This window comes from Mesoplodon mirus (genome assembly GCF_964341445.2).
Source record: "Mesoplodon mirus genome assembly, chromosome: 5".
Classification (NCBI taxonomy): Eukaryota; Metazoa; Chordata; class Mammalia; order Artiodactyla; family Ziphiidae; genus Mesoplodon; species Mesoplodon mirus.
The window spans coordinates 78,003,300-78,029,644 of record NC_138980.1 but is presented as its reverse complement, the minus strand read 5'-3'; the positions used below and the strand labels follow the sequence as shown (position 1 = coordinate 78,029,644).

Genomic DNA, 26,345 nt, shown 5'->3' with positions numbered 1-26,345 from the left:
AATTTTAAAACACGGTCTTCAACAGTTTTTCGAGTGAGCTTATTAATTCATAAATACTTCCCCAAATGGGAAGGTATGTTTCATTAGTCAACTCACAGTTTTTCTAGCAAGTAGATTAATTTTTTAATGATTCTGAAGAACAGTTTGTTTGAATTGTTTTATACATTCATCAGGATATAGATGTGTCTCCTGCTAAAACACAGAAGATAAAACCACACTATTAAGGACTCAATTTGAAACCTAATGTTTTAATCTTCTCTAGGGGTAGGTTGATTTATACTTTTTTGGTAAGGAATTTTTTGAATACAGAACTAGTAAGATAGGGTAATGTGGACATAAATAGATGTGCCCACTTCATGGCTGTCAAGAATCATGATGTTGTGATTAGTAATGGTCTATGACTTCAGTTACAGTTAGCCTTATAGTTCACATTTAAAGACCTTTCAGTGTAGCAGTCGCAGAGAAATTTATTTTGTGCATACGTATGTACCACTGTCTAAAGCAGATGAGGTATCCAAGTGACTTTTATTTATCTATTTTGTTTGTTATTGGTAGGATGGCGCCCTGCCTTCAAATACTACAACATGTGGATATCACTACTTGGAGCAATTCTTTGTTGCATAGTGATGTTTGTCATTAACTGGTGGGCTGCATTGCTAACATATGTGATAGTTCTTGGACTTTACATTTATGTTACCTACAAAAAACCAGGTAATCACATTTTGTAATCCAAGTATGAGAGGATGAAGTTTTGGATTAGAATGGTGGCTTTAGAAATGAAATGGACAAAGAAGATACTGTTTTAATCATCTCAGAAACAATTATTTCTCTAATACACTTATTAAGTCTCTAAAGTAACAAATGTCTAAAATCATCATTTGTGTCCAGACTGTTTGTTTATTCAGTAAGAGGTAAAATTTGCCTATTCAAATAACTTAAACCGTTCAGTACTATAAATAGTACTTTATAACAATCATAGAACTGCCTCTTTCCTTTTAGACCTTTGGCTATATAAGCAGTAATTTTTAAATGTTTTATTTGTAAAAGGCTCATTTTGAGTTGCACGCACAACATGTCTGCAGCCCTATCATCCCAGTCTTTTCTAAGTTGTACTTTTTAAAAAAAAATGTAATTGTAGTTCAGATTAGCATTGTCTTAATTTCATGCCAGGAACTTGAACTATTGAAAGTCCTGAGTACAATAGTTTATTTTAGCAATTGACTTTTTAAATGTGAAAGTACTTGTTATTGATGACTTGTTACAACCGGTATTAAGCTGCTGCATGAATACTGTCTTTCCACAGATGTGAACTGGGGATCCTCCACACAAGCCCTGACTTACCTGAATGCACTGCAGCATTCGATTCGTCTTTCTGGAGTGGAAGACCATGTGAAAAACTTCAGGTAAGTCATAAGGTAACATAGAAACATTTTGTCTTAGGTGGCAATCAGTTCTTCCTTTATTGTTCAGTAACATTTTCATATGCTGATATTTCATGAAAATTTCTCTAAAAGCATAGGGTATTGTTTCTTGTTCTGGTTTGATTTGAGCAGTTTATTCAAAAACAAGGTTGAGGTTTCTTGTTATCAAAATTTTACAAAGAGGGGCTTCCCTGGTGGCGCAGTGGTTGAGAGTCCGCCTGCCGATGTAGGAGACACGGGTTCGTGCCCTGGTCCGGGAAGATCCCACATGCTGCAGAGCGTCTGGGCCCATGAGCCATGGCCGCTGAGCCTGCGCGTCCGGAGCCTGTGCTCCACAGCGGGAGAGGCCACAACAGTGAGAGGCCCGCGTACCGCAAAAAAAAAAAAAAAAAATTTACAAAGAGATAAATTATCACCTACCCTGCAAAAATGTTGTGAAAGTTTTGGAGGTCTCTCATTTTGAAAACTTTTAAATAGTAAGTATCATAAAGTAAACTTTTTTTCCCCTCTGTGGACTCAGTAGTTATATAACCACTGAGGATAAAACTCATAAAAATCCCCTTTTTGCAATTTTACTAAGGCAGTAAATATTTTCATGTTAGTGGCTTTATTCTCATTGTGGTACTGGAAACCAGTTTTAGTGATAAAGAATCAATGCCTTAGAGTGAAGAGTATTTCTTACTTTCTCAATAAATTACTTTATATTTTATCTTATAATAGTTTATCAGCTATCATTTTAAAAACTATTCCTTAATTAACATGCTTCTAATAATTGATGAGATTCAGTTACTAAAGCACTGTTGTAAATCCAGGAGTACTGTTTATTTATATAGATTCTTAGAAACTATAGATTATTACTTATACCAAGCTGTAAGTAGGCTTGCCATTTTTAGACAATAGATCATTAGACAGCCATTCTCATACTGTTCATGTAAGCCTGGTTCTGAACAGGTGACTTTCCACAGTCATGAGTAATGACTTCTCACTGGCTTCTGCACAGTAATCACAGAAATAAATTCCTTGTTTCAGTAAACCAAAAGGCAAAATCTTTTTTAAAGAAAACTTCCAGAGTGGATACGTGCCAGAAAAGAAGTGCTCTACCAAATTTCCCCCAGGAAGAAACATCTTTGTATATCTTTTTGTTAATTCTTTGGGTTCTCCCCCCTGCCCTGCCCCCAACTTTCTTCTAGAATGAAAGTTTTCCAGAGGCCACAGATCTTCAGCTTTGGAGTAGAGAGAAACTGGAAAAAGAAAAAGAAATGAGAGCCCTGGGAGGAAAACTTTAAATGCAGCACATTTTGAACATTTTGACTAGTTGATGCCAAATATGGCAGAAAATTGAAATCATTCCTTTATGTAAAAAGTTGTATTCCAGAACTGAGAGTATGACCAAGAGTCAGAGTTAATTTGCCATTAATAAAAAACTGTTGCTTTGGCTTATTATACTAATGGGGAAATTTTTAAAAAAATTTTATTCTAATAAGTGTTTTAAAATTTTTATCAGAATTATACATGAACATAGTTTAAAGAGGAAAAACTTAGGTTTGTCATGAAAATTAGCACTTGCCCCACTTCTCAAATCCCTGTTTCTCTCACGCCACAGGCAACCACTTTTAACTGAATCGTGTAATATTTACTTCATATTCCCAAAAAGAGTGTTTGTCTTGTTGTATTGTTTGAGTTTTAACTTCAGGCGTTATCTGCTGATTTCTTTCATCCACGTATGCCCACCACACATGTGCACCCTTCCCTTTACCCCACCATCCCAGGGTATTTTTTATGTCATTATTTTGTAGACTTGATATTTATATTATGACTTTTTTTTTTTTTTTTTTTTTGCGGTACGTGGGCCTCTCACTGTTATGGCCTCTCCCATTGCAGAGCACAGTCTCTGGACGCGCAGGCTCAGCAGCCATGGCTCACAGGCCCAGCCACTCCGTGGCATGTGGGATCTTCCTGGACCGGGGCACGAACCCGTGTCCCCTGCATCGGCAGGTGGACTCTCAACCACTGCGCCACCAGGGAAGCCCTATATTATGACATTTTAAGCATGATTCAAGAGCCCAGCCATGTAGTAAATTATGATTGTTTTTTTTTTTTTTCCTGTACAGGCTTTTTGTTTTCTATGTAGGCAATAAATTTTTTTTCCGATTTATATTTCTGTTTATCACTATCTCAGCATTCATCAAATTTGCCAAAAGATTTTCTTTTCTTCACTTCATAGTTTCTATTTCCTTGAAGTGTCTTTCTCACTATTTCCTGCCTCTTTAATTTGGGTTCTTAGATTTAGCGTTGTCTTAAGTATCTGTGATCCCGGGCCAGGGAAGTTCTGCATTGGTGGGTGGGGCTTGTCAGTGAAGCCCTTAATGTAGATTAATGTGGCTTTTCTGGTTCTTTAAGAAATTTAGGTCATCTTAAAGGTTTTCTATTTTGATCTGATTAGATTTATCAGAAAAGAATCTTTTAATCTGCTTGTTGATAAAGTTCTGGCTACCAGAGTTTTGAGAGCCAAGTGGGAAGGCAGCTCAGAGATCTCAGGGTTCAGCATATAGTAAATGTTCTCCTAACTCCCCTACTTAAAGTAGCTGCTTATGCCCTCAGACCAGAGGTCTGGGACATATGTTTATGCTCCCAGACCAGTGGTCTCTCTAGCAAATAAGCCCTAGCCTAACAGGATTGGAGAGGGACAGGGACAGTTGCCCATCATAGTGATGGAAATGATTTGGGTTCATCTAGGTGCTTCTTATGCAAACTTTAAATCAGTCCTTCTTATTTTAGTTTCTTTAACATATTGCCCCTGCCATTTCCAAAGACATCTATTGCCTCTAAGTCCTAGGCATTTTGATGGTTCTTAGGTGTAAAATCAGATGGCTTAATAGTTTTCTCTTATGCTCATTTGTAATGTAGCCTTTTCCTGATTTGTCAAATCCTTTATTTTTCTTCCATCTGCTTTCTGGCTTTCAAAATTTCAATGCTATTGTGTCCTATCCTGTTCTCCATATTTTTGGTGACTTAAAAAGTCCCATCATACTATGGAGATTTTTAAGGAGGGAGTAAAGATGAAGGCAGCTGTTCATACTCTGTCATTGTTACTAGAAGTAATCCCTAATATATTTTGTTCTATACCTTTCTTTGGAATGATAAAATTATACCCAAATTATGCCTTTGTGGTGTGTTTACTATTTATTGATAGTATAGATAGGGACTACAAGTTCCTTTCCCTCAGTAATAGGTTATATTAGTAATAGGTTAAACTACCATAACAAAAAGCTGAAAAAATAAAGTGGCTAAACAAGGTAGATATCAGTGTTATGTGATAGTCCAGAGGTGAATGGATACTCATGGTTGGTAAGCAGATTGGCTGCACTTGGTTATTCAAGTTCCACATTCCTTTTATCTTCAGTCTGCCATTCCCTAGGATGTGTTTTTCTATCCATGTGGTCAAAGACATCACCCCCCCACCCCGCCATGGCCTAGCTTACAGGAAAGGGGAAAGAAGTATGGAGGGTGGCCAGCTTCCTTTTTAAAGGACAGGACAAGGAATTAGGGACATCGTACGGGCTGGAAATCATTCATAGGGCCACTTTTAGCTGCTAGGAAGGCTAGGAAATGCAATGTTTAGCTGGGGAGCCATGTAGCCTGCTAAAGCTCAGGTGGAGAGACTGGACTACGACTAGCAGTCTGGGCCTTAGAGGAGGACTTCATATTTGATTGCCCCAAAGCAATTCCCCCAAGCAGAACTGGCTTTTCAGATAGCTTGCTAAAATTCTGAATGAGTTAGTACCATTTTTAGGTCTTTATTCAGGTTTTCCTGCTTATTTTATAAGTATAGTTAGGAACTACCCTAACAATTTAGTAGGTAAGTCAGAATTTTTAGTCTATTTGCTTTTTGTTAAAGTTTGTTTTAATTATACACATTGTTGTGATTCATTTTGCTGTGCAGTAGAAGCTAACACAACATTGTGAAGCAACTATACTCCAATAAAACTTAATTTTAAAAAATAATCAAAAATTTTTTAAAAAACATTTTTTTCTGAATCTGTTTGAATTTATAAAATAGATACCTGAATTTTTTTCCTCAAACAAGGTTGATTTTTATTTCTCGTCAACAAAAATCAAGAGTTAAAAATACATGAAAGTCTTGCCACTGTTTTGTGTTTGCAAAGGCAATTGAATTCAATTTTGGCTTTCATCATAATTAATTAGTATTAAAACTTTTAGTTCAAACAGAAACCTTTTCTTCGCCACAGGTGGTTTTACTCATAGGACGTCATTAAAATTAAACTAGATTAGGGAAGGCTGATATTACAAAGTAGAAGTAAGTATGATGTGATCAAGCTAAGAAGGAAAGTGACCTCTTTTTTACATGAAGGCAAGGCCATGCTCTCAGGAAGTTTTGTGGACTCTGTGAAAGAACTGGAATATTTATCACCTTTATAAAATGAAAAGTTGTTACATGTTTTTAACCAGCATGGTCATTTCTTTCTGTAGTGCCTCCCAGAATCTTGATGTATAATATTACATATTAATTTAGGACATTTGGTATGATGGTTGTTCAGAGGTTTTGTTTTTCTGCATTTCTCATGTACCAAGGAACCCTAGTTATGTCATCTTCTGTGAGAATCTTGTGGCCTGTCTTGAGGACAGCTGCATAAAGGAGTGTCTAGTGTAATAATATATTCTTAGAGAAGCGACTTAAAATCATGTCCATGTTATCAAAACCCTAAATTTCTCTTTCTTTTTAATCTTAAATTAGGCCACAGTGTCTTGTTATGACAGGTGCTCCAAACTCACGCCCAGCTTTACTTCATCTTGTTCATGATTTCACAAAAAATGTTGGTTTGATGATCTGTGGTCATGTACATGTGGTAAGTACTAGTTTTGTTTTCTATATTAAAACATTTTTCACTCTGTGTATATCATTTGTAATTTGTGGAGCTTTCTAGATTTGAAATAATTTGAGTAGGTCTTAGCAAGCTATATTGCTTTGGCTAAGAAAAATTACTTCCCGATAACTAAGGAACCTAAATGGAATTCAGTATGTGTTTTTTCTTGCTGATAAATCTCATAAAGTCCTGAGAATACTGGGAACATATACTTATCAGAAAAAAAAAGAGCTGGAGGAGGTGGACAAATCATGGTAGATATCTAGTATCTGATATGTAAGAAGAGTAGAGTCAATGCTGAATTTCCAAATTCAAACACTTTAATTGCTCATTCATTTTAGTTTTATTCATGAGTAAGGAAATTATTAAAAATAGGGGTAAACGGTCATCCAAAAGTAGTTTCTTGTTTTTGGCATCTTGGCTATTGAAAACAATTACTAGATGATGGATTACCTTTTCTGCATAAGGATTTGGAGTATTTGCCAGATTAACTTATCTCCCAGGCTCTACTGTTCATTTTATTTTGGTGCTAGAAATGCGTGTTATATGCCCTATGTCCCAGCCCCTGCTAGAGTTGATCTTCTACTTGTATAGTAGCAAAGTGAGTATGCATGCACGTGTGTGTGTGTGTGTGTGTAGGGTAGTGGAAGAACACACTGAGACACTGACTCCACTCAGGACCTGTGGAGTTTCACAGTTTATCTCCACATAGATGAATTCAGGTTGGGGTCTTGAGCATAAGAAATTACAAAGGGGAAATTTTTCTACTAGGAAAGATAAATTGTACTTTTCCTTGTCTTATTCATGTATAATTAGGGTGTACTTTTAATCTTATTTTTAGATTTTTTAAAAATACAGTTTAGGTAAACATGTAACACATTTTATGTGTTGCTTACAAGGATCAAAATAGAATGGCAAGTTAAAAAAGCTCATTTCCTTTCTTGTGTCATGTTATCGTTTAACAGAAGTACAAAGAAAAAATGTATTTATATAGTTCACTTTGACTTGTAATGATACTTCTAGGTTTCTGAGAATTAACAACTCAGACATTTGAGACAAACAAAAAATAAGATGGGAAACTTTCCATAGAAAAACAGAAGGCTCTTATTTTTCTCTGTGTAATCTCTTCTCTATTTTCAATAATTTATAATTTCTTTCATTTACTAGTATCAAAACATTTATTTTTCAAAGTCTGTGTTTCTTCCTCTCCTCTTCTTCCTTCTACTGGCACCCTCTGTGTCTTTGTTCCATCAACACTGTTTCTTCATAATCTTTATTGGAAAGAATTCACTGACATGAAAATGAAACGCTATCATTATACTTCCCTTCTCCCCCCACCGCCATGCTTAGACACCTTGTTTAAACCAAGATAACAGGAGGATTTTTATAAAAGGGGAATAGATTACCTTTCAGTTAAAGACATTATTAATATTTTTACCTTAAAGGGCCCTCGAAGACAAGCTATGAAAGAGATGTCCATTGATCAAGCCAAATATCAGCGATGGCTTATTAAAAACAAAACGAAGGCTTTTTATGCTCCAGTACATGCAGATGATTTGAGAGAGGGTGCACAATATTTGATGCAGGTAAATTTGTTACATCTTTCAAATGACAGTATTTTAGTTTTGTGTAAGCTTTCAAAAACTTTTTTATTCCAGGTTTCATTATTCACATTAATAGAAATCATACATCTTTAAAATATCTTTACTGAAGTAGAATACTACAATTTGTATAATTTGAGAGTTACAGAAATACTGTGCTGTTGGCTGACAGTGAAGAACCTCTTTGTGAATTATCTTAGCCTATTTCTGTCCTTTTCCTAAGATAGTTCCCATTTACTCCCTGTTGTGTTAAGTAATGGCAGGCCTTATTTAATTTTTTAAAAATTTGAATTCCCTACTATATTTCTCACTATTATTTTACTGGTGCTAAACTTAGACTTCTCTTTTGGTTTTGTGTGTGTCCTGGTAACCAGAATGTGGGATTTGGAATCAGTCCTAAGTTTAAATGCTAGCGTTGCTACTTCCTTATTATGGATTTTGGACCAATCAAGTTATTTAACTTCTCAGAAACTCAGTTTCTTCAACCCTTAAAGGTTGTAGGGAGACAGTGTTTGCCAACTTATTTTTATAGGAACCTCTTTCTTCAAAAGAAAGCTTAAGCAAAAGCCCATTGACTGTGTCGATTGTGGAGCTGCTTTGTTAAAGTAGAGGTGGGGGACTCAGTGCTGTCACTGGGCCCTTTCTGTTTTGTGTTTTTTAAAACTTGACAAGCACATGGTTAAGAATAGCCTAGGCTATCCTCAGGAATAATAAGGGGTGGGAGTGGGATTGCTTTGCCAGATATAAAGCCTTATTAGCATAAAACTATAGTGATTAAGACATTGTGGTATTGAAGTAGAGACAGACAATTCAACTGAGTAGAAATAGAGCCACTCATATAGGAAATTTAATACATGACAGAGGTGACATTGAAAAGATGAGCTGGGATAATTGATTATTTATGTGAAAAAAGTATATAACACATCCTTATAAAGACCAAACAACAAAAAATTTCCAGATAGATTTAAGACCTAAACATGAAAGGCAAAATTTGTAAGCTTTTAGAAGAAAATAGAGAATGATTTTATGATCTTGGACTAGGGAAGAAGTTTTTAAATGAGACACAAAAAGTTGAATTATGAAGAAGAAACCAATTATTTTTTAGTTAACACGTATAAAACTGTGCTTCTAAAGAAAGCATGAAAACAAAAAATGAAGCCACAGACCTAAAGAAGATAATGTTACCAGCAAAAGAATATGGTCCACAATATATAAAGAAATACTAAATCTATAAGAGAAAAAAAGAATAGCAAAAAACATGCAAAGAAGAGGAAACCTAAATGACAGAAGTAAAAATTAAAACCACAGTACAGCTTTATTCCATACCCGTCAGATTGATCAGAATCAGGTCTGCCAATATCAAGTGTTAGAAATGGTGTAGAGCACTTGGAAATCTTTGCACTGCTGTAGTAAATGTAGACTGGACAATCACTTGGGACAGCAACCTGGCAGTATTCTGCGTCTTTGAAAAGTGTGGATATCCTGAGACATTCCATTCTTAAGTGTATACCACAGAGAAATTTTACACATGTGAAGAAGGCTATGTGAAGTTTCATAGCACTATCATTTCTTACAGTGAAAAGGAAATTAAAGTAACTTCAATAGCCATTAATCACATTATTGAAAATTGTGGCATAATCATGCAGTGGAATTCCATATAGTGGTGAAAAGGTGCTATACATATCAATGAGGATAAACCTCAGACAGAAACGTTAAGGAAAATAGCAAGTTAAAATAAGAACATGAGTAATATGAAGATATTGTAAATTTTTTAAAATATGTAACTTAAAAATCCATACGTATATATGCCTAGATAACGGAATATATAGTAAAAATACAAGGAGATCTTGAAAAGGATACATTGGGTACTTGATATGTATTTGTGAAGTTTTTCTTAAGCTGAGTGGTGGATACATGATTATTTATTACTTTATTCGCTTTTGTAGATGAAATATATAAATATTTCAAATGGAATGCTACCCCTGGTCATAAGGTTGTTTCTAGTGGGTAAATCTTGCTTGCTTTTGTGCAGTTTATAGGAATATTTTGATAACTACTCTATGTATTTAATAAATGTTATGAAGGAAATGAAAATATTTACTTACAGCAATGGTTCTTAACTTCAGCTTGCATCAGAATCACGTGGTGGACTTGCTAAAACACAGACTGCTGGGCCCCATCTTTACAGTGATTCAGTAGGTCTAGGGTGACGCCCAAGAATTTGCACTTCTAACAAGTTTCCCGGTGATCACGCTGCTGCTGCTGGTCCAGTCCAGGCACTACACTTTGAGAACCACTGCCCTCGAGGGTTTCTGTGGTATAAATGATGATATCGTAAATTGGCCGAGAGTTAGGAACCATCCTCCTTATCATTCTCCTCTACCTAACATACTCACCCCCGTGGGTCATGACAGTTTCACCAGTGTGGGGCAAAGGGAGCATACATAGAACAGTGTCATTTTGCGACTGCCCTATAAACCTGACAAGTGCTATTCCCTTTACAAAGATGCCCAGGAGATGGTTTATTCCAGTGGCAGAGCTGTCTGAGGAACTGTTTAAATTATCCTTACAGATAGGTGAATTGCCTCTTTAGAACTAATCACTGAAATTTTAGTGTAAGTTGCCACTGAGTGTATTTCTCTTTCCTTCGAACCTTCTCGAAACCTGTTACATAAAGTGGCAAATGCCTTTATGTCTGTTAGAGGTTTATAATCTTTGTCAAAATAGTTTTTTGTACGTTGATTTCTTTATACAGTGACTTATTTTATAGTTCTAGCGGTGCTGTTTTAGATGGGTTTGTTTTACTATACTTTACATTCTGACTTCATTTTTTGTCCTTTCATTTGTCTAGTTATTAGTTATAATCATAAGCATTTATTTAGAGATTCACTGTTTTAAGGAGAGGTAGTCTTGTCAACAACTTGCTTATGGAGCCCTTTGGCAGTAAGACATTAACACTGCTAACTTCTTTGTTTAAATGGATTTTTCTTTTCTTCCTTTTTTTTTTAAGGCAGGAGCCAGTTGATTGTGAATCCAATTTTAAACATTCATTTTAAATTAGCAAAAAACTCTTGTTTTTACAAAAAATTCAGATTACATCATGATGCCCTTTAAATCACGTAGATCTCATTTAGTCTTAGTGTAGCTATAACTATCTTTTTTCCTGAGCAAAGCTAGTCTAGAATTATCCTGTAATATATGCTGAGTGTTTCTGAAACCTTTCCTCTTCTTCGTTAGCCACATTTTGAGGTAAACAGCAATTTTTTTTTTGATTTTCTAAAAAAAATGTAGACCGAAATAACATTGCCAATAAGAGTATTTAAAATATAAATTATACCCAAGTCCTGTAGCCCCTTTCCAAATATATATACACACATATATTTAATGCCATGATATTAAATTAACTAATGATAATTTAAAGCCATCACTATTAGCTCAACCTTTAAAAACTAACCATCTAGGGCTTCCCTGATGGCACAGTGGTTGAGAGTCTGCCTGCCAATGCAGGGGATACGGGTTCGTGCCCCGGTCCAGGAAGATCCCACATGCCACGGAGCTGGGCTCGTGTGCCATGGCCGTTAAGCCTGCGCATCCGGAGCCTGTGCTCCGCAACAGGAGAGGCCACAACAGTGAGAGGCCCACATACCGCAAAAAAACAAAAACAAACAAAAAAAAAACCATCTAGAACATGAAGCGAAAAGTCTGCATTTTTGTTCAGTGATGCTTTTTTTCAGCCAATATTTTATTATACATTTCCATTGTCAACAACATTCTTTAATTAATGTAACATTTAATGACTATTTTTAATGGATTTAGCATAATATGCTAAAGCAATTTCTTTTTTTTTAACATCTTTATTGGACTCTAATTGCTTTACAATGGTGTGTTAGTTTCTGCTTTATAACAAAGTGAATCAGCTATACATATACATATATCCCCATATCTCCTCCCTCTTGCGTCTCCCTCCCACTCTCCCTATCCAACCCCGCTAGGTGGTCACAAAGCACCAAGCTGATCTCCCTGTGCCATGCGGCTGCTTCCCACTCGCCATCTATTTTACGTTTGGCAGTGTATATATGTCCATGCCACTCTCTCACTTTGTCACAGCTTACCCTTCATCCTCCCCATATCCTCAAGTCCATGCTCTAGTAGGTCTGTGTCTTTATTCCCGTCTTGCCCCTAGGTTCTTCATGAACTTTGTTTTTTTTTCCTTAGATTCCATACATGTTAGCATACGGTATTTGTTTTTCTCTTTCTAACTTACTTCACTCTGTATGACAGACTCTAAGTCCATCCACCTCACTACAAATAACTCAATTTCGTTTCTTTTTATGGCTGAGTAATATTCCATTGTATATATGTGCCACATCTTCTTTATCCATTCGTCTGTCGATGGACACTTAGGTTGCTTCCACGTCCTGGCTATTGTAAATAGAGCTGCAATGAATACTGTGATACTTGACTCTTTCTGAATTATGGTTTTCTCAGGGTATATGCCTAGTAGTGGGATTGCTGGGACGTATGGTAGTTCTATTTTTAGTTTTTTAAGGAACCTCCATACTGTTCTCCATAGTGGCTGTATCAATTTACATTTCCATTAACAGTGCAGGAGGGTTGCCTTTTCTCCACACCCTCTCCAGCATTTATTGCTTGTAGATTTTTTAATGATGGCCATTCTGACCGGTGTGAGGTGATACCTAATTGTAGTTTTGATTTGCATTTCTCTAATGATTAGTGATGTTGATAATCCTTTCATATGTTTGTTGGTGATCTGTATATCTTCTTTGGAGAAATGTCTATTTAGGTCTTCTGCCCGTTTTTGGATTGGGTTGTTTGTTTTTTTGATATGGAGCTGCATGAGCTGCTTGTAAATTTTGGAGATTAATCCTTTGTCAGTTGTTTCGTTTGCAAATATTTTCTTCCATTCTGAGGGTTGTCTTTCCGTCTTGTTTATGGTTTCCTTTGCTGTGCAAAAGCTTTTAAGTTTCATTAGATCCCATTTGTTTATTTTTTGTTTTTATTTCCATTTCTCTAGGAGGTGAGTCAAAAAGGATCTTGTTGTGATTTATGTCATAGAGTGTTCTGCCTATGTTTTCCTCTAAGAGTTTTATAGTATCTGGCCTTACATTTAGGTCTTTAGTCCATTTTGAGTTTATTTTTGTGTATGGTGTCAGGGAGTGTTATAATTTCATTCTTTTACATGTAGCTGTCCAGTTTTCCCAGCACCACTTATTGAAGAGGCTGTCTTTTCACCACTGAATATTCTTGCCTCCTTTATCAAAAATAAGGTGACCATTATGTGCGTGGGTTTATCTCTGGGCTTTTATCCTGTTCCATTGATCTATATTTCTGTTTTTGTGCCAGTACCATACTGTCTTGATTACTGTTGCTTTGTAAAATAGTCTGAAGTCAGGGAGCCCGATTCCTCCAGCTCCATTTTTCTTTCTCAAGATTGCTTTGGCTATTCAGGGTCTTTTCTGTTTCCATACAAATTGTGAAATTTTTTGTTCTAGTTCTGTGAAAAATGCCAGTGGTAGCTTGATAGGGATTGCATTGAATCTGTAGATTGCTTTGGGTATTAGAGTCATTTTTCACAAGGTTGATTCTTCCAATCCAAGAACATGGTATATCTCTCCATCTGTTTGTCTTATCTTTAATTTCTTTCATCACTGTGTTATAGTTTTCTGCATACAGGTCTTTTGTTCTTAGGTAAGTTTATTCCTTGGTATTTTATTCTTTTTGTTGCAGTGGTAAATGGGAGTGTTTCCTTAATTTCTCTTTCAGATTTTTCATCATTAGTGTATAGGAATGCTAGAGATTTCTGTGCATTAATTTTGTATTCTGCTACTTTACCAAATTCATTGATTAGTTCTAGCAGTTTTCTGGTAGCATCTTTAGGATTCTCTATGTATAGTATCATGTCATCTGCAAACAGTGACAGTTTTACTTCTTCTTTTTTGATTTGGATTCTTTTATTTCTTTTTCTTCTCTGATTGCTGTGGCTAAAACTTCCATACCTGTGTTGAATAATAATGGTAAGAGTGGACAACCTTGTCTTGTTCCTGATCTTAGAGGAAATGGTTTCAGTTTTTCACCATTGAGAACAATGTTGGCTGGGGGTTTGTCATATATGGCCTTTATTATGTTCAGGTAAGTTCCCTCTATGCTTCCTTTCTGGAGGGTTTTTATCATAAATGAGTGTTGAATTTTGTAGAAAGCTTTTTCTGCATCTATTGAGATGATCATAGGGTTTTTATCCTTCAATTTGTTAATATGCTGTATCACATTGATTGATTTGCATATATTGAAGAATCCTTGCATTCCTGGGATAAATCCCACTTGATCATTGTGTATGATCCTTTTATTGTGCTGTCGGATTCTGTTTGCTAGTATTTTGTTGAAGATTTTTACATCTATGTTCATCAGTGATATTGGCCTGTAGTTTTCTTTCTTTGTGACATCTTTGCCTGGTTTTGGTATCAGGGTGAAGGTGGCCTCATAGAATGAGTTTGGGAGTGTTTCTCCCTCTGCTATATTTTGGAAGAGTTTGAGAAGGAGAGGTTTTAGCTTTCTCTAAATATTTGATAGAATTAGCCTGTGAAGCTATCTTGTCCTTGGCTTTTGTTTGTTGGAAGATTTTTAATCACAGTCTCAATTTCAGTGCTTGTGATTGGTCTGTTTATATTTTCTATTTCATCCTGGTTCAGTCTCGGAAATTTCTGCTTTCCTAAGAATTTGTCCATTTCTTCCAGGTTGTCCATTTTATTGGCATATAGTTGCTTGTAGTAATCTCTCATGATCCTTTGTATTTCTGCAGTGTCAGTTGTTACTTTTCCTTTTTCATTTCTAGTTCTATTGATTTGAGTCTTCCCCCTGTTTTTCTTGATGAGTCTGGCTAATGGTTTATCAATTTTGTTTATCTTCTCAAACAACCAGCTTTTAGTTTTATTGATCTTTGCTTTTGTTTCCTTCATTTCTTGTTAGTAATTCTTAAATATGAATCTCATGGCAGTACTTAACTAAATTAGATAACCATGATGTTTGGAAATGTTTTTACTTAATAGTCATGACAGAAATAAAAAGCCACATACTATTGGGGAAAGAGTTGTTCTTTCTGCTACAGTAAAAAATGGTTATGATGATACATACACAGAAAAATATTATAACAAACTAAATGCCTTTCTTGTCAGCAAGTTCTGGGGGAAGATTCACAGAAAACATTGCTAACGATTCAAAAAAACAACAAAGTGAGAATGTTTTGATTGAAAGTGAAGCTATTTGTAATAAGCTTCAGATGACTGCATTGTGCTTTATCAGTTTCAATTAAGGAAGTCCACGAAGAACTGATTTTCTATGAGCCAAAAGGAATATGTTCCAGAGGAGACATATTTTCAGTAATGTTATTTCTTTAAAACACATGATGTTTTATGGAAACTGAAAACATTACTTCTAACTGAATAGGTACTTTGATTAGAATTTACAAAGGATTTAGGATGACTGATAGGTGTGAAATTTCTTTACTCAGTCATTCAAGGGAAAGTTATTACGATAATGAAGTTGAAAACAGAAGTGCACAGAGTACCTCAGAATGTTACTGTTAATTTTATAAAAATAAAACCTTTTAATTATAATAAGATTGTGACCAAAGTTTGTGATGAGAAAGGGAGTAACTCTGACAGTATTTTGTTCCATCAAGAAGTTGCTGGTCATCTTGTAGCTTACTTCATTAAAAAACAATAAAACTTGAAGATATTTCTTGGTTTTCTTTTACCAAAAAAAAAAAAACAAAAAAAATCAAAATTATGTTGTGTGGTTAGTGACTACCTTGCTATGTAACAGTTTTTAAAATAAAAATAAATATTCTTTATCTGTCTCCTGAGGGCAAAGCATTGTTTATAGTAGAGTGAAAAAAAAAATCTTATTTTTTGAAAGAAACTTGTGCATGGATAGAATATTTTGAAAATGAATGTAAACTTACACAGTTAGGCTTATTTCTTTTGTTCCCGAGCCTTTACAACAGTGTCTGGCACATGGTCAGCACTTGGTAAGTACTTGAATTAATTTAATCTTTCACAAAAAATGATTTAAGTATATCACCTATAAAAACTTAAGTGTGACCTCATGGCACATAAAATATTAATTCAAAATGGATCTAAGATCTAAATATAAGGGCTAAAACCATAAATCTCTTCAAAGAAAACATAGAGGTAAATCTTCATGACCTTGAATTTGGCAATGGATTCTTAGATATGGCAGCAAAAGCACAAGCAACAAAACAAAAAAGTAAACAAATTCGACTTCATCACAATTAAAAACTTTTGTGCATCTAAGGACATTATCAAGAAAATGAAAAGACAATCTACAGAATGGAAGAAAATCTTTTTACATCATATATCTGATAAGGTTTAATATCCAAAATATATGTAGAATTCCTAAAGCAGCAACAAAAAGACAGACAACCCAATTAAATAATTGGCTAATAACTTGAATAAACATTTCTCCAAAGAAGAAATAAAGATAACTAATAAGCACATGAAAAAATGCTCAGTATCATTAGTCATTAGAGCATTGAAAATCAAAGCTACAGTGAGATACCATTTTACACTACTAGCATGTGTGTAATTAAGTAAACAAACAAACAGGAACTAACAAGTGTTGCTGAGGATGTGGAGAAATTGGAACCTTTGCATTGCTGGTGGGAGTGTGAAATGATACAGCTGCTGTGGGAGACAGCTTAGTGGTTCCCCAAAAGTCTAAACAAGGAATTACTGTATATCCAGCAAGTCTACTCCTAGGCATATACCCAAAGAAATTAAAAGCTGGGAGTCACACAGATATTTGTAGGCCAGTGTTTGTTGCAGCATTATTCACAGTAGCCAAAAGATAGAAACAACCTAAGCATGTATCAACAGATGAATGGATAGACAAAATGTGGTATACACATAGAATGAAATATTATTCAGCCATAAAAAGGAAAGAAGTTCTGATAGATGCTGTAACATGGATGAACCTGGAAGACATTATGCTAAATGAAATAAGCCAGACACAAGGGACAAATATTGTGTGATTCCATTTATAGGAAATATCTAGGATAAGCAAACTCATAGAGACAAAAGTAGATTAGGTGTTACCAGGGCCTGGAGGGAGGAAAGAATAGGTAGTTATTACTTAGTGTTTACAGAATTTCTCTTGAGGGTGATGAGAAACTTTTGGAAATAGATAGCGGGGTTGGTTGTACAACATTGTGAATGTAATTAATGCCATTGAATTGTACATCTTAAAATGGCTAAAATGGCAAACTGTTTTATTTATCTTTTACCATTAAAAATAAAAATCTTACGTGTGTACCCAACTTTGGGAATAGAATTTTTAGTGTGTTTAAAATATTACAAAAGAGGACTTCCCTGGTGGTGCAGTGGTTAAGAATCCACCTGCCAGTGCAGGGGACGTAGGTTCAAGCCCTGGTCTGGGAAGATCACACATGCCACAGAGCAACTAAGCCCATGTGCCACAACTACTGAGCCTGCGCTCTAGAGCCTGCACTCTAGAGCCCACGAGCCACAACTACTAAGCCTGCGTGCCACAACTACTGAAGCCTATGTGCCTAGAGCCCACACTCCACAACAAGAGAAGCCACCGTGGTGAGAAGCCTGCTCACCACAATGAAGAGTAGCCCCCACTCGCTGCAACTAAAGAAAGCCCGTGCGAGCAACAAAGATACAATGCAGCCAAAAATTAATTAATTAATTAATTAATTAATTAAAAATTACAAAAGAAGAAATTAATTGGATCTGGGAGCATATTTGTATAAGCATATTGAATTGCAACTCTACATGAAGTTGCAAGAAAAACTGATGGAATTCTGAACTGTAGCCAATAACGCATGTATTCAATTTGGACTTATGCTTCTAGGTTTTAATGGCAAAATATGCAACTGGGAATACCACTGTATTGTTATGATTTTTCTGAAAGGTTAAGTATATTCCATCATCTTTCCCTTCCTAAAAATGAAAATTCTGATAAATCATAAAAGTACAAAATATACATTTAGAACTTTTCAAGTGTTTAATTTTATCTTCTGTTTTTGTGTATGTTTAATCATAAGTAATATGATTAATGTATATATAATTTATAAATATGCATGTATTGGATGCTCAACTATTTTTGCTGATAAGGGTACACAATTTTATAATGTTTAGGGACTTCCCTGGTGGCACAGTGGTTAAGAATCTGCCTGCTAATGCAGGGGACACGGGTTTGATCCCTGGTCTGGGGAGATCCCACATGCCATGGAGCAACTAAGCCCATATGCCACAACTACTAAGCCTGCGTTCTAGAGCCCATGAGCCACAACTACTAAAACCCACGCGCCTAGAGCCCATGCTCCGCAACAAGAGAAGCCCCCGCACCCCAACGAAGAGTAGCCCCCGCTCGCTGCAACTAGAGGACGTGCGTAGCAACAAAGACTCAACACAGCCAAAAATAAATAAATAAAATAAATAAATAAATTTATAAAAACATTAAAAATAAAAATGTTTAGAGGCTGTCCATTAGGAGGATATTGTCATTTAAAAAGCATTTTGTGAATGGCATATGTTTAAAGTTGTATTTTTTTCTGTGTTTTAGGCTGCTGGTCTTGGGCGTATGAAACCAAACACACTTGTCCTTGGATTTAAGAAAGATTGGTTGCAAGCAGATATGAGGGATGTGGATATGTATATAAACTTATTTCAGTAAGTATCCTTTTAATTCAGTAACTTAGTTGATTCAGAAAATATTAATTTTGAAAACTTGCACTGGTTTTTGAAGTCTTTCTCATAGTCTCTTCTAGTAGAAGCATAAGAATGAAAATAATCACTTGGAAGTTATTTACATTTATTTTTTTAAAATGCACTTATATGTTTGCTTTTCCACCCCCTTGAAGTATTAAGTTCTGAGTTTACTATTCACTTTTCAGTGGTATTTCCAATGATGTTTATAAGACAGCTTAGTTTTGATTTACATCACTTTAATTTCCTTCTTACAGGTTGTCTAATGAGTTCTTATCCTTTTGTTACTTTGTCTTTCTGATTTTAATCTATCCATGTTATTTTTGGATACATATCTGTTTAATCTGTTACAAAGGTATTTTGGGACTGAGTTATTTAATAAAAAGAATAAAGTTTCTATTTTTGTCATATTTTGTTTTTAATCTTGAAAAGTACTTTTTCTAGTATTCCTAGTATTTATTTAGCAAATCTCTTTATCTCATTCACACTGTTTTATAGAGGATAAGGATTCCCTCTTAGTACATCATACTTGATTGAAGAGTAGTCTTTTTCTTGTCATAGATGCTGATGACATAGAACTGTTCACTCCTTATAAAGTATTTCTTTATAAAAATTGTCATTTAAAAAAATTTATATTTGGCAAAATAACTCTAGTACCAGATTCAAATCCTACTTCTCTGTGAATTTTTATCTGTTCATCCTTAACTCACTGGAGTTATTTCCCTTCCTGGAGCTCCTACTGTATCTATTGGTAGAACCATATAATTATTTGCCTGTATCACATATAATGCTTTTGTTTTCATAGCTACCTTGAAACATCTTTGTGGAAGTAACCAGATCTCATAAATCTCTTTATATTCATTAGTAAAATATACGATAGTTAAGATTCCCCAAGTAATTGTTAAATGGTTTTTAGTAAAATTCAAGCTCTGCTGGTTTGTCAGAGGTTGTGACTGGTCTTTGGCTTTGGGTTAACTTTTTCATAAACAGCACTTCACTCTCCCTTTCTAATTCTGTAGTCTGTACTTTGTATGCATGGGGATTAGGGAAAGAAGGAGACTGTGAAAGAAAGACTACATCATGTGGGCCTTGAGCCAAAGAGTATGCTTTTTCTCTTTGAAGATGTAAGACCAGTGAGATGGAGTAATTATCCTAGAAAATAGAAAAAGTGACATTTTTGCAAATAATTCATTATTAGTTTGTCATAATGGGAGCGCTGAAAGGAGTCTTTTCTGACACTGATCTTTTAGGAACTGAAGTGAATGTTTGCTCTGAGAGTCAAGTATTAATCCAAGTATTATATGTCAAGCAGCAGTTTAAAGATAGGTAAAATACTGCTCTCTGGTTTCTGGAACCATAGACGTTGATGGCTATTTTAAAGCAGTGATACTGCTTACTCTTTTATCTTGTGACACTTATGTTCTGGTTGTGATTTTAAATACCTTGAACAGTTGAGGTATACTTTATTTACTATGTATGTATTAACAGTATGGAGGGTCTGAAACTGCAAATCCACTTCTATAGCTTAAAGAAATTATATAGATTATAGAAATTTCTACACCTTATAGCAAAAACATTTAGCTACTTTAGTCTGAAGTAGACTAAGAGCTATATTCATTGGATTTTCTTTAAGGAAACTGATTTTGATTCAATAACTTTATTAACTATTTTTTAAAGTACTTGTAGTTATTTCTTCTCTAATAGTCAATTAGATCTTTCACAGTACAGCAGAGGAAGGTTAACATGTCTATTAATTTTTTCTCCAGTGAATCTCTCTTGACCTTGGTTAAAATTCAACAGAAGAATCAGGCCAAAATTGTCTCCCTGTGATTTAAAACAATGACAAAAGACCTTTTACGATGACATATTATACCGTGAACACATTCTTCTATTTATCGATAGGAGCAAAAACTTGATCATTTTATTAGTTTTTAGCTTTTTCTTTTTATATGCCTAGCTATAGGTTAATGTATCATTTTTATATGCATATAATGAATATTGATTACTTGTATAATGAAAAATAATAATTAAGGATAAAATCTAAGCCTGTTGCCACTCCAGGGAACAACCTGGAGTTTTACAACTGGAAATTCTTTCAGTAGATTTAAGAACTTAGGTCTACATGATTTATGATCTTAACTAAAGTTTCTGGAATTTAAGTCTGGTTTTAGAGTTGTCTTCAAGGTTTTAATGTATTTTACCTGTGTATAAGATGTTCCTGTTTGTGTTTTAAAAAATTAAAAGGGCATATGAATACGTCTGCAAATGCATATATAACCTTAGGACTACTTTTTAAACCTGTTTTGTAAAAATTTTTGAATTACTTGAAAAGCGCCCTTCTTTCATAAATGATAAGTGATCCCTTCCCTTCATATTCTACAACCTGCTCTCATTCTCAGAACCTGTCTTGTTTGTCTTCATGTATTTGTCTTGGCTTTAAAGGTATAAGCCTACATTACCTATGATGGGATTATTGAAAGTTGTTTTTCCATAATTTTGGTTTGTTTCTGATAGATAAAACTACAGTTACTGCTTTAAACGGCTGCTGTAGGTAGAATATCACTACTATAAAGATCTACACTGAAGTAGGTTTTAGCGGTATTACAGAAAAGGGGAAAAGGAATGGTGTAGGATGTCACTGTAATTTTTTAAAGCATATTATAAGAATCAGATACTTAAAGCTGAAAGTAAATTTAGAGATCATCTACTATTGCCTTCATTTTATAGAGAAGGAGACAAATTTTTGTGATTTAAAAAATTTTTTTATAATTTTTTTCTTGTTACAGTGATGCCTTTGATATACAATATGGAGTAGTAGTTATCCGCCTAAAAGAGGGTCTGGATATATCTCATCTTCAAGGACAAGGTAAATCTTGTTTGAAATACATTTTTTATCTTAAAAATATAAATTACTTTGTTAGAAAATTATATATAATTCTACAAATTCTTTAATAATTTTAATATTTACTATCTAATATGTGTCATATACTTATTGTATGGCATTTTAAGATCAGATCTGATTGGCTCTACCAAAGTTTGTATTTTCTCTTTGTACCAACCTGAATGGTGGCTAGTAATTATTAATAGAATAAAATTCAATTCAAGTCGTAAGTTTAAGAGAAACAAACATTAGTTATGATTGTAGTTTGGCCAAAGTTATAAAAATACATGATAAATAAAATAGTCAGAGGAAAACATTTTAGACATTTTCATGTTTATGGAAGATGTACTTTGTACATAGAGGCATATTAATAATGAAAAACTAAACTTTGTTATATCATTTACTCTTTCTTCAGAAAAGACTCTATAAGTGTATTTTTTAACTTTCTCATTTTGAAGTAGTTATAGATTCACAGAAATTTGTGTACCCTTCCTCCAGTTTCCCCCACTGGTAACATCATATTTATAGTTCTGTATCAAAACCAGGAAATTGACACTGGGACAATTTATATACCTTATTCAGATTTCACCAGTTTTACATACACTTGTGTGTACAAATGTGCACACAAGCACGTGTGTAGTTCTGTTTCACTTGTCACATATGTTGTTTCATGTAAGATACAGAGCTGTTCCATCACCACAAAGATCTCCCTTGTGCTACTGCATTATAGCTTCCATTCATACCCTTTCCCTGTTCTCTAGCCCCTGACACCCAATGATCTCCTCTCAAACTATATAATTTCTTAAGCTTTTAAAACTTTTTTTTCATTAAGCTTAAAACCTGTTAAAGTATACTTAGCACTTTTGCCAACTTTATGAAAACTATGGAAAATTCCATACCCTCTAATGATTTCCTGGTAGCTTAAAAAATACTGTAAATTTAAGAAAATATTTTATCCTTATCAATTAATTTAACCAGGTCATCAAAATTAGCTAAGGCTAAATAGCTGAGAGGCATATAATGAACTTTCCTCATCTGTTCACGTACTTAAACTGTTCTAATCCTCCCACTCCCCCCACCACTTTAAGGGTATTGTGCATTTCTGAAAGGAATGCTTTGAGGTCTTTATCCATGTAACACAAAAGTATGGCCTGCTGAAAATGCATTTTCTTACTCTGGAGTAGGCCTTGCAAAATACTATTTATTATGCTTGTTATGCTCTAACAGTAATTTTGGTTTAGGATACCTGTTAACTCTGCATAATTATTAGTAGTGTTCCCTTTCACTCTCAAAAACATCACAGTTTGGCTAATAAATGATACACTCTGTAATTTGCTGAGATTTAAATGTGATTGGAAGTTCAAGAAGATATTTTCAAGTGCTTATAATCATAAGAATTGGTTTGAAAGCCTCCTTATTCATCATTAAGATTTGGAGACAGGAATTTGCTTTAGCACAGGGCTTAAGAGCATAGGCTGTAGAGTCAGATATGCTTTAAAAATTCCAGCTTTTTCTCTTAGTAGTTTTGTAGCTGGGGCAAATTTGTTGACTTCCAAGCCTCAGTTTCCTCATCTTTATTCATAGGGCTATTGTGAAGATACTGTCTGTGAAGTTCTTAGCATAGTGCTGGCACCGAGGCTTACATACTTTCTATTGTTATTTCTCTTAATATACACATATCAGTGATGAGGATTATGGATAGAAGATCAATTTCATACTATGTTTGTCTTTATGATGAATCTTTCTTATTGTGGAAGCTAAACGTTTACTAACTCCTTCCCAAAAAACAAAAACTGAAGAAAGTGCTTTAAAAATAGAGACGGCACTTTCACCATGAGCTTAGGAAAGAACTCTATCCCCTAGTTTTGGCTCTATAGTCATGGGTATAATTTTTCACTGTTGTCGGTCACCTTATATGTATATGAACATTTGTCACATTCTACATTTTTTACATGTGTAAATGACTTTTAGAGTGGAGTTGGTTCACATTTTATACATCATTCTTTTGTCCACCAGATTCTTATGTTCTGTACATCTCACTCATTACTGATTCCCCATCACCTAATTCAAATGTCTGACAGTTAGTTGTGGCTAAAGATATTTAGTTGAATAGTCATTTCAAAATTGATTGTCACATTTGTTTATAAGAAATTATTCATTATAAACTTACTTACCATTATAATTATAAACTTTGCTTAAAATTGTCATTTAATTGCTATTATACCATGATGTCCTCTTGTTAAAAGATTCAATGTTATCAAAAGATAACATTTTGAATACTTTATGTCTACAGAAGAATTACTGTCATCACAAGAGAAATCTCCTGGTGTCAAGGATGTGGTACTAAGTGTGGAGTATAGTAAAAAATCAGATTTAGATACTTCTAAACCATCTAGTGAAAAATCCATTACACATAAAGGTAACTTTTATTCAAACAAGAAATTTTATTAATGGTAATGTTTTAATTTTGGAAGAAATTGTTTTTATTATATGGCATGTCTTACAAAGTAACCAGTTCTCAAACGTGTATTGTTCATTTCTAGTTGCTCAGGTAAAATTTATGCCTTTCAAAAATGGCTACAAATGATTATTTTTAAGGTATTAAGTAGATCATAGAACAGAAACCATGCCAGTTAATTAAACATGCTCTTGTATGTTTTTATTTATACTTAATTTTAATTAGAAGCATAGATTAATCTGAACTTGGAAAGAAACATGGTAGTTTTGGAGTAATGTGTGTTTAGCATATGGTAACACTGAAAGGAATGAGGTTTTTATAAAATTAGTTTACATAATTTTTTTTGTAAATCAAGATACTTCAATACCAGGGGTTTTGTTTATATGCTGAGATACTCAGAATATTTTTATATCTACTGTACCTGGTATTGTTCAGGTAAAACAATGTAGTAAAAAATCAAGTGTAATTTTATTCCTCAATGTAGTCTCCTCCCAAGAAATGAGCAATTTACGTTTGGCTGCTGAACTGTCGGGCCATAATTACAGAAATAAATACTCCTTGTGGCTAATGTGGTTTAAGCCACAAAAAGATTTCCAGATCTCCTGAGACTTTGGGATAATTTCATCCACAAATCTCTATGTCATGTTTATGAGAAGAGGAATGACTTCCAAATCTTACTCTCCCACCCTCACTCTCCTACCTCTGTTCAGTCTAGTATCTCCATCTGTCCTACTCCCAGCTGACATGCAACAAGAAAAATCTGCACTGTAAATCATCAAACCGTGTCATACTTTTGCTTCCTGTAAATAATTACCATTCTTTTTCTGAAACTGATAACCTTGGACAACTCCTCTCTCTGAAATCTCTTCTAGATTATTTAGAAGCATTAATGTTGCTTTTTCTTTCCTCCTTATTTACCTTGTTTGCTTAGAGTAGTGGTAGTTGAGAGTTTAGTTGAGACCCATTTTCCATATCAATTCTTTGCTGGCTTGATTATAATCTTTTTTTTCTATTTCACCTCAAAATTCTATAAACTGGTTCTGATAACTCTTGTTATATTCCTGCATTTATTTTTAGTTTGTGGTATACATTCTTTCATTTCCTCTTATTTGTTGTCCTTTTCTCTTGCCTAAGACAGATCCTTTACGGAATCTGTTAGGAATTAACAGGTAAAACTATGATAGGAGGAGAAGTAATATATTTATCAGGCATCTACTGTTCCTCTCACATTGTAGTAGATGTTATCCATTCATTAGCTCATTAATGTATGTCACAGTCTTATGAAGTCTATTTTTATAGAGTAGGGAACTGGGTCAGTACATTTCTACTCATCTTTTTATTATAAAATGTAAATGTGGGCTTCCCTGGTGGCACAGTGGTTCAGAGTCCGCCTGCCAATGCGGGGGACACAGGTTCGTGCCCTGGTCTGGGAGGATCCCACATGCCGCGGAGCGGCTGGGCCCGTGGGCCATGGCCGCTGAGCCTGCGCATCCGGAGCCTGTGCTCTGCAACAGGAGAGGCCACAACAGTGAGAGGCCCGCGTACCGCACAAAAAAAAAAAAAAAAAAAAAGTAAATGCCTTTAACTTAGTTTAAATCATTTTTCAGTGTCAAGATTTCCTTGACATTTCTGAGCTCTTTGAAATGAATACAGAATGTCCATAGTTATATTTATAAATGTTTTTATTACCATTAAAGATAGATAATATCAAATATCTACTTTATATGAACAGTAATATTTAATACTATTAAATTAAATGTAATAGTTGAAATGTTTCTTGTTCCATAACAGGCATAAAAATTAGCATTCAAAAATAGCATTTATTTTATTTCCTATTTAGCCAATTATTTTCAAAATTAGTACAGAAAATATAGGAAAGTTTATATAATTTTAAACGTCTTCAGAATTATAAACATTCTGGTACAGTTATTATATTTGGTCTGTCTGTCTTATTGACGCATGCAGTATGCAGAGGGACAGAAAGAGTACCCTCTGAATATGTGTTTTGTGCTAGGCACTGAGCTGAGTGCATTAATGCTTGCAATATGACAACCTTAAGAGGTAGGTATTGTTCACCCTTTTAACAAACGAGGAAAGTGAGGAGTTAAGTAACTAGCTTAAGGTCACACAGCTAGAATGGTTAGAGGTAATCTTGGAATGCTGGGAGTCTGACTCAAGAGCCCACTGCAGTGTATTCTTTCCTGTCCAAGTTGGGAGTTTTATGTGCCTTAAACAAATAGTACAGCTTAGAATATGAAAAAATTTTCAGATTAGGAAAACTATTAACCCTAGGAAATATTTATAGATATGTAAATGTAAATGGACCGAC

General features: G+C 34.6%; 1 protein-coding gene across 1 annotated transcript in view; it reads left to right on the top strand.

Moving 5' to 3' along the window:
• The window catches only part of SLC12A2 (solute carrier family 12 member 2), a 110,157-nt gene that overhangs the window by 69,588 nt on the left and 14,224 nt on the right, over positions 1 to 26,345 (top strand). The window contains exons 14-20 of the mRNA XM_082622573.1: positions 556 to 711; positions 1,304 to 1,403; positions 6,178 to 6,289; positions 7,753 to 7,893; positions 18,535 to 18,641; positions 21,464 to 21,543; positions 23,852 to 23,977. Coding sequence (XP_082478699.1) covers positions 556 to 711; positions 1,304 to 1,403; positions 6,178 to 6,289; positions 7,753 to 7,893; positions 18,535 to 18,641; positions 21,464 to 21,543; positions 23,852 to 23,977 — 822 coding nt within the window. The remainder of the gene's footprint in view (positions 1 to 555; positions 712 to 1,303; positions 1,404 to 6,177; positions 6,290 to 7,752; positions 7,894 to 18,534; positions 18,642 to 21,463; positions 21,544 to 23,851; positions 23,978 to 26,345) is intronic.